Source organism: Brassica oleracea, chromosome C3 (genome assembly GCF_000695525.1).
Source record: "Brassica oleracea var. oleracea cultivar TO1000 chromosome C3, BOL, whole genome shotgun sequence".
In the NCBI taxonomy this organism is placed as follows: Eukaryota; Viridiplantae; Streptophyta; class Magnoliopsida; order Brassicales; family Brassicaceae; genus Brassica; species Brassica oleracea.
Window position 1 is genome coordinate 10852568 of NC_027750.1, and position 9561 is coordinate 10862128.

General features: G+C 40.5%; 1 protein-coding gene across 1 annotated transcript; it reads right to left on the minus strand.

The window, feature by feature from the left end:
• Window positions 1–1201: 1201 nt before the first annotated feature.
• LOC106329860 (serpin-ZX-like) lies at window positions 1202–8104 on the minus strand. Its single transcript, XM_013768472.1, has 2 exons — window positions 7694–8104; window positions 1202–1933 (listed from the first exon to the last, which is right to left on the minus strand). Exons 1-2 carry the CDS (start codon window positions 8102–8104, stop codon window positions 1202–1204), a joined length of 1143 nt encoding a protein of 380 aa, XP_013623926.1.
• Window positions 8105–9561: the final 1457 nt, after the last annotated feature.

Consider the following 9561-nt stretch of genomic DNA (forward strand, 5'->3'; position numbering starts at 1 on the left):
TTTTTTTCTAATTTAAAAAAATATTTTTATATATATATAAGGGTATAATTTTCATTTACCTCTTTAATGAAATCTATTTTGGTCATTTTAATATTTGAGTGCTGCTTTGTGAACAAAACTTGTTTTGAAACTGTTTGAGTTTGTTTTCAATTAAAATTAACTGTTTCATAAATAAATATGAACTATTTTCATTAATTAAAATTAGCTATTTTTATTAATGTAAATTCACTATTTCTTACAACATTAATTTTCTAAATTTACAAAGTTGATAGTAAAAATATTTTTATTTAATGAAAATGTTATTTTCAGAAATTTATGAAACATATATATTAATTGATTAGTTTCATGATAAAATATTTCTTATAAATATTGTAGTAATATTTTAGTTAAATATAAATAATTGCTAAGAATATGAAAGCAAAATTTTTAAAACTTTAATCATAATTATAAAATAAGCATATTTACTAGATGATACTTCTCTAAAAGAATGTAAAGAACTATGTGGCGGATTTATTCCTCGCTGAATCAGAGCATGAAGTTTTAGTATCTGTCTACTCCTAGTTGCTAAATCAGTCTTTTACCTTAATCCGGATTTGCTCTTAGAAAAAGAGAGAGACTGATGTTTTAGAGTGAGAGAAAGCTTTAAACAAGGGATTCTTATATGGTGAATGAATTTACAAAGAGTTTTCAACCCCTGTACATGCACAAACACCTCTTCAACATACACAGAGGATTAAACTAAATTAACGGCTAAGATCTATTCTCTAGATTTTTCTACATCTCTCGTTCTCTCGCTATGCGTTTTCTTCGCCTAGCCAACCAACGTATGTGCCTGCATGTCAAATCTCACTCTCAAAAATTTTGTTCTTCATAAATTAGTATTCCATAGAAAAATATAAGAATAAAATGGGACTTATATGACAACAATTTGATAAACAAAATTAACTTAACTGGAACAATCAAAAATATGAAAAACAAGGAATTTCATCATAATTATTTCTAAAATATAACCACCAATTGAAGAGTGATTCAACGTCAAAAGAAAAAAAAGCAGACATAAAATTTTATGAAAATGACAACAAAACAAACCATTTTTTCTATAAAAAAAAACACAACAAAACTCTGAGGACTAGGTGAAGTTTATTATTTGAAATGGTCCATTGTTGAAAAGGCATTAAAACTTTGTGTCTTTAGACACAAGTTAATTCATAGAAGGGTCAAGAACTTGGCCAAGGAACAGAACCACTCCACTTGTCCATTCTTTAACAACGAAGAGAAAAGGATGATCAGCCACGAAGTCATACTTCTTCTCCGCAGGACCACAAGCGCCGAAGCTCATCACAGCAGCAGCTGCTGCAGCTTTGGATCCCACTTCATCAACCTCAATGCAAGACTTGTGGATGATAGTCTCCAATGGTAGATTCAACCCCAAACCTTTCAGAGCTTCGGATGCTTCAAAGTCAAAACCAAATTTAAACCTTGGAATCTTAAGCTCTTTTAAATCTGCCCTGTGGCTAGGAATCTTATCGTCATCTGGAGTGGAAGCTAACGTCTCAAGCATTGCAGGTAACCCATCTTTGTCATCAGGGAGATAGATATCCATCGAGAAACCACGACCGTCTTTTCTCCAGTCACTTCCTTGTCTGTAAGGTAGATTGAGGACCTTGAAACCTGGGTAGACATCGATATGGTAACCGAAGACGTCATCGGTCATGAAGGGCACACGTACTTTGGTTCCATCAAGACGGTGGAAGTCTGAATCTTCGGTAAGCGATGGATCAAACTCTCTATCCCATCTTCCGTTGAAGAACAAGGCATTAGCAAATATGATATCGGTCAAAGGGGACACAGACTTTGGTGGAAGTAGATCAGCGATGAGTCCATTTGTCTGCTTTTCAACCCATGCATTCACCTCTTCAGACACTTCGTCAGCCTTTTAAGAAAAAACACAGAAAAAATACAAAGCTATATCAATATCCAACATCAGGCCGGATTTGAGATTTTTAGGACAGTGAACATTTAATAAACAAAATTTCATAATTTAAAACTATGTTTATGTATCTAACATAAATTTAAGGGGGCCAAGCTAATGTTTCACTAAGCAGTTAGGTTGTCTGGAAAACTATACATAAACATAATAGTTTTAAATTAAAAAATATGTAAGCAGTTTTTTTTTTTTTTGCCAAAATGTGAATTTCATATATAATATGAGACAAGTTTGTAATGCTACAAAAGTTTTAGAGCTAGATTAGGTTAGCCTTGGCAAAAAATAAACAAGGCTAAGCTAGCATCAAATGAGGACCCAAAAGATTACTCATAGCGTATCCATAGTTGCATCAAAAGTTGAAATTTCTTGAGTTTCCTCCTGCCCAAGATAGCATCCTTGACGGAACGGTCAATGATCTTGAATAGAACAGCTGGAGTGCGGAATTCTTGTGCATGAAGCCTGTTGTTTCGCTCGATCCAGATGTTGTAAGTTGTAGCTTGTGCCACCATTCGTTTGAGAGTTCTGCTAGTTACCGAGTCTCTTGTAGCTGTCCAATCCGCAAACGATGTCCAGGTATGGAAAGCCCGAAATGAATATCCCAGCCTTTGTAGCGCCAAGCTCCAAAGGGCTTCACTGATCTCACACTTCAGGAACAAATGATCTCTGTCCTCCTCCCCTGTACCGCATAGATAGCAAGATGAAGAAATATTCATACCCCATCTCAGAAGCCTTGATCTGGTTGGTAAGCGATCCTGATGTACAACCCATGATGTGAACGCATGTCGCGGAATATGACCCTTAAACCAGATGCTTCTAGTCCATGCTTGCTCCACTCCTCTGTTCCGCACCACATTCCAAGTTTTACTGGTGGAGAACTCTACTAGCTCCTCCCCATTTACTTCCCACACATAATGATCAGTTGAAGAAGTAATAGTGGGTAGAGGGATAGTTGTGAGATAGGTCTGTAGTTCCTCTGCAGCAGGAGATCGTGCTCCCCTTAATAGCCAGCCTATGTTATCGCAAGCATCGGAAACTTTCGCAGAAATGCTTATCGACAGTTCCCTGGGTCCTGAATCTCCAAATCTCTCGATAAGGCGACCCAGTGGTGTCCAGTGATCATGCCAAAAGCTGAGGAGCTGACCATTACCAAGCTTGGGTCGTAGGAACCTAGTAGCAAGATCACGCAGTGAGAGTAAGGATCTCCAGGTGGACGAAGTGGCCTTGTTCTGATCAATGCTCCAAAAGTTTTCGTCCCTCAGCCTATACCGGCGAAGCCATTGAACCCAAAGAGAATCATCCTTTGTAAAAAGGTTCCATATCAGCTTCAAGCAGAGGTTCTTGTTCCAACGGCCAATGTCCCTTAATCCCAATCCACCTTCAATCCGAGGCAAACAGACAGCGGTCCATGAGATTTTCACAACACATCTCCTTTGTTCAGTTCCTCCCCAAAGAAACTGAGAGCAAAGGCTTTCAATCTTTCTTATGCAACCCTTAGGAAGAATAAACGCTGATGTCCAGAAGTTGATTGAGCCGTAGATGACAGAAGATATAAGTTGTCTTCTCCCTGCAAAAGATAAAGCCTTTGCAGACCAACAGTTGAAGTTTGCAGAGATTTTATCAAGGAGAGGCCGGTAGCCTGAGATTCTTAGCTTCCGGTACATCAAGGGGAGTCCTAAGTATCGGATTGGCATTGAACCCAAGTTGAAACCAAGACGCGAGATGTTTAGGGTTTCACCATTGTTCAATCCAGCTGTATAGAGTTCTGTTTTTGACTTGTTCATGCGTAAACCAGACCATAGGGCGAAATCCTCTAACGTTTCAGCAATGCATTTCACAGAGTTTTCAGTGCCATCAGAGAAAATCATGAGATCATCAGCAAAAGATAAGTGAGTAACCTGAAGCTCTGAGGTTTGCGGATGATAGCCAATAGACCCGTCAGTATATTTAATTCTCAGAAGTTGGGAAAAAACCTCCAGCGCTAGGACAAATAGATAAGGCGATAGGGGGTCGCCTTGTCTTAGTCCTCTGGTTCCCTTGAAGTATCCGCATGACTCTCCATTGATAGCAACCGAGAATTGGGTCGTCGTTAGGCATTGCTTGATAAGGTTGATGAACATGGGCGGGAAGTCTAATGCCTCTAGTGTGAACAGAATAAAGTCCCAGTCTAAAGTATCAAACGCTTTCTGCAGATCAATCTTTAGCATGCAGCGCTTCGATATTTTCTTCCAGTTGTAGCCTGAAACCAACTCTGTTGCTAATAGCACATTTTCTACCAGCAGACGGCCCGGAACAAAAGCTGACTGCGACGATGAGATAAGGGCTGGGAGGATGTCCTTAAGCCTGTTAGCAAGCAGTTTTGAGGCGACTTTATATACTGTGTTGCAGCAGGAGATCGGTCGATACTCAGTGATCCTGGTGGCATTAGTTTTCTTTGGAACAAGAGTCAGAACCGTGGCGTTCCACTGTTTTAGTAATTGTCCTGACCTGAAAAATTCTTGAACAGCATTAATCATATCACGACCCACTGATGTCCAATTTCCAATGAAGAACTCGGCAGGGTAGCCATCAGGTCCTGGAGATTTGTTTTTCGGAAGTGATAGGAAAGCTGCCTGGATGTCGAGATCAGTAAACGGGGCTGAGAGAACATTAATAGCGGTTGGAGTGCACTTTGTTTGCAGCACCAAAGCTATGTCAGCTGGCGTGGAGGAAGTGGGAACATTATTTCCTCCAAGAATGTTCTGAAAATACTCTATGGCGTGCTGCTTTATGCCCTCCAAAGAGTTGATAACATTTCCGTTTTCGTCTAGCAAAAGGTGAATATGATTTTGGCTTTGCCTTGCCTTTATCACCCTGTGGTAGAAAGTTGAGTTTGCATCTCCATACACCGACCATTGAATTCTCGACCGTTGTCTTAGGAATTTGTCCTCAGCACGTGCCAAAGTAAACCACTTTTGGTGTGCTAGCCTTTGTAAATTTGCAGCTTCCGGAGTTGGCGAGGACAAAGAAGTATGCTGGCACTCGGTGAGGTGGGTGAAAGCTTCCTCCACCCGCTTTTCAAGATCTGAGTAATTTTCTTTATTGAAAGCTCGGATAATAGGCTTCAGCTCTTTCAGCTTTTTCGAGACACAAAGTTGCTTTGACCCATGAAAAGGTAGAGCACTCCAGGTTGACTTGATGAGCTCTCGAAATTCAGGATGATCATTTAGATGCGCGAAGAACCTGAAAGAGCGTTTCTGAGCAGGCATGTGGTGATCTAGGAAGGCACAGCAGGGACTGTGATCTGAGATACCCGGTTTACCAAAGACTCCAATCGAATTCGGGAACTGTTCAAACCATTTCTCATTACACAAGATCCGATCCAACTTCTTGGAAATAGAACCATTCGACCATGTGAGGCTGTGGCCACTAAATTGAAGGTCAGTCAAAGAACAGTCTTCAAGACAATCTCGAAAGTCCCTCATTCCTCTGGAAGATGAGAACTGATCTGCAGAGGAGTGTTCCGTAGGAGAGATTATTTCATTAAAATCTCCCAAAATAATCCAGGGAAGACCGCATAGCTGAGGTGAAGTAGAAGCAGATTCTAGTTCCTCCCATAATAGTCTTCTTTCGTTTCGGCAGTTTGATCCATAGACCATGGAGACTCCTATTTCTGTGGACTGAAACGGGAGCTTAACAATGCAGGTAATCATCTGAAGGGATTTTTTGATGACGTTTACCTGGACTGAAGGTTTCCAAACGAGCCAAATCTTTCCCAACTCAGAAAATTCATAGTTGCTCTCAAGGGACCAACCCGCCAAAATACTTTTAAGAGTAGAATCAACATTCTTCCGCTGTACATGAGTCTCAACGAGACAACCAAAAATAGGGTTATATTTCCGAATCCATTTCCTTAAACCTCGCCGCTTTACAGAATCATTAATCCCTCTTACATTCCAGCAAAAAATATCCATTAAAGAGGGTAAAATTAGAGGATTAAAGGGCCTCTAGCCCTAGCCTTGGTGTTGAAGCGCTTTTTCTGTTTCTTAGAGAAATACTCTATGAAACCGTCACTATCATCATTCGGGTTGTCTTCATCTCCAGACAGGGTAGGATCTGATGATGATCCAGTAGTGGAGTGTTCTGAAAGATGGCCATCAATTGATAAATCGACAGAGAGGCTTCCCTTACTCAGATCATGCTCTATTGTTACAGTATGGCCATTACTCGAGGGTTTATCAGTCACTGGGGTTGTAGGCAGGACTGGTGAGGCAGAGGAATTTGAAGTTTGGGGAGGCTCTTTTGGAGATGAGGATGGCGGAGTTACTCGTGGTTCCGATGTCTTCATTCCAACCTGCTTATAGGCCATCCGTTTCTTGCCTACAATTGGGAGAAGGCTTTTTATAGGTGCCTTTCCTTTATGCTTTTCCATGTCTTTTAAGAGATGGTTTGTTCTTGGACAAGCTGCAGTGACATGTCTCACAGAGTTGCAGATTTCACAGGTCGGGGGAGCAGCTTTACATCACGTGATCGTGTGTCCGAACTTCTTGCAGTAGGAACATAGGGATGGCAGCCACGGACTGGAGACACCAATTCTCCTTGTGTCGCCACTTTCAAAACGTGCATTAACAAATTCTGGAAGAGGTTTCCGCGGATCAATGACTGTATAGACTTTGGCAACCCTGTATATTGGTGAGGTTTTCCGTTGTAGGATGCAAGCAAACAGGATGACCCACCATTCCCGCAATTTCCTTTAGTGCGTCTCTATTGAAAAACTGCAGTGGAACTTCAGTAAACTCCAGCCAGACAGGAACCATGTCAAGCTCAGGTTTACTTTGTTGAATTCCCGGTGACCATTTTGCAACGAACATTGTCTGACCGTCGATTTGCCAGAAGCTCTGAGCCAGAATGCGGCGCCGAGCGTTCGGACAAGGGACACGAAACAGGAAGGAGTTACCCTCCATTTTGCTCACTGTTATGTCGCGCCTTTGACGGCTCCAGATGCCGTTTACAATAGCATGGATGGCACCACGAGCAGGGGGGTCTTCATAGAACTGACCCAAGATGAAGTACTCCCAAGCCTTCTTATTTTTCTCAACTACAGAGTTGGGAATGGTGACACAAGCTTCCCCTGAATCAAGCACATAAGGAGTCTGCTCGGGGTGTAGCTTTATGGTTGATCCTTTGACGAAGCTTTTCCAAAGTTCAGCGGGGTTCTGCGAGCCAGACGCCTGTCCAGAGGAGGGTTCTATAGCTTTCGGAGCAGCTGCAGGCTGGTCCTGGTTTCCAGGTACAGAGATCGATTCTGTAGCTAGGGTTTGTGAATTGGGGGTTTCGATTTGCTTGGCCAGGGTTAGGATAGATGGATCCTGGGCAAGTGGAGGAAGAGTTGTCTGAGCGGTGGAACCGGCCAGAAGAGAATCGGTGTTTGATTTCGATTTGACGGCTGGGGAAGAGGCAGGCGTCGAGGCTTTCGAATTTGCTGAGTTGCTGAAGGTTTTGGTTGTTCCAGTGGGGGAACGAACCGGAGGTTTGTTTTTGGGGGGTTTCTTTTTTGCCATGAGGGCGGGTGGGGGCCGCCGCCGAGATCGGCGACGGTGAAGGAGAAAAGAAAGGGTACGCGTTTTGGGAGAGACTTCCGTACAGAGGAAAGAGAGGGTACGCGTTTTCTTACGTTTTCCTCTTCTTATATGTATGTATGTAAGCAGTTTGGTTGAATGAATTTGAAACCTTAGTGCGAAAGTCAACTTGGTTGAAGGCAGCCTTATACGAAGTCTCCAAGAGATTCTTGAAAGACTGCTCGACAGTGAGAGACTTGTCTATCCATACACCATTCGCTGCCGAGATCATTGGTCCCCCAGTTGCTGTGCTGTCGGCGAGGACCTTGGTTACGATCTGGGAGGACACGGCGTTAAGCTCATCAGTGGAAGAAGCATGTAGTAAAGAGAGAATCTTTTCTGCGGTGGCTCCGGGAGAGTTGGCTGCGATGAAGCTGAGGATAACATTGATCAACGCAGGAGAAAACACGAGGTTCGAGGTTTTACCGGCGGTGGTGGCAATCACGTGCTTAGACAACCTCCACAGGTTGTCGTTTTGATAACTTACTGATTCTCCAAGGACTTGAAGGTCTCGCGCGCCCATCTTTTACTGCCGGATGAGACGGTAACTTCGAAAGCGTAGATATGAGTAGGTCAACTAGGGTTACTAAGTAATACCTGTATATATGTACCAAAAGATTAAAAAAAAACTAATCTATATTTACTTTGATTTCAGAGATCATCCAAATTTAAATCCTATATTTTAAAAATTAAACCTATACTAACTAGGGATAACTGGTCTAATAATTAGATTATTTTCATAAATGAAAATTAACTATTTCCAAAATTTTCAAATCTAACATTTTTTATTAAGTAAAAAAATAATACTATAATTAAATCTCCTAAACAGTCTCTTTTTATTTTATTTTTTCCATTTATAATTTTAAATAATTATTTTTAAATATAAAATCAAAAATATTTACTTCGATCTTTTTCCATTTTTTGTTCAAAACTTTTTTTTCAAAAATATTTTGGAAAATAATTTTTCTTAAATTTTTTTATGAAAACCTTATTGAATATGTACGATGTCTTCTTGAATTTGAGTTAAAAAAGATTTTCTTGAACGACAAAACCAGCCAAACCCTTGATTGTGTAACCAAATTGACTCATCTTAGTTCTAAAAACAAAGATAAACTTTTCAATAGCCTCGTAACTTTTCTTTTTTACTTTTCTTTGAAGAGTAGGTCTCCTCTTCCAACAAAGCGTAAGTATGTAAACTCCAAGATACACGCTAAGGGGGGTGTATTGAACTAGGTGTTTTAGGAGATTATGAGATTTGGTTAAAATCCTCTGTTATTCAACTAATGATTTAAAAAAAAAATTCAAATCACCTGTTATTCAATATGAAATTTCTGTAGAGTTATTAAATGTCACTTAAATTCTCCTGTTATTCAACTAATCATTCGTAAAAATTATACCAAATCCACTGTTATTCAATGTTAAACAACAATTTGAAAAGAAAATTTGTAAAAGGGATTTGAGGAGAGTTTACACCAGTTTTTAGTTGAAAACAATTTCTATAGAATAACATCTCTAGAGGTGTTATTTGAAGATAATTGAGAAAAAAATAACATTCGTGAAAAATAATGTTTTTTTGCTCCTCTGCTTGAGAGCTCTTGTAAGCGGCAGAAGCCTGAGACACCCTTTCTGGTTTTGACTTCGTCACCTTCATAAGTATACATGGCAGACGAATCTCAGTACTCTCCCGGCTCTTGCTCATACATGCTTCTCTAGCCCCTAAGCCTCTATGAAATCTGAATCAGTGATTTCGTCCCTTGCATCCCGAACTTCAATTCGATCAAGTAAGCCACCGTCGCGAACGGGACCGGAGAAAGTGAGGGTGAGTTCTTGGCTCTAGTTCGGTTTATCTCTTTTCAGAAATTTTCACCACTGTCTTCCAGTAGAAATGTTGATTGATGTGAGCTGCCACGCCTTGGTCGCTGTTTGAAAATTGGCTGTCTTGATAAGTTGAATTAGTGATAAAGTGATGAACTTTATGAT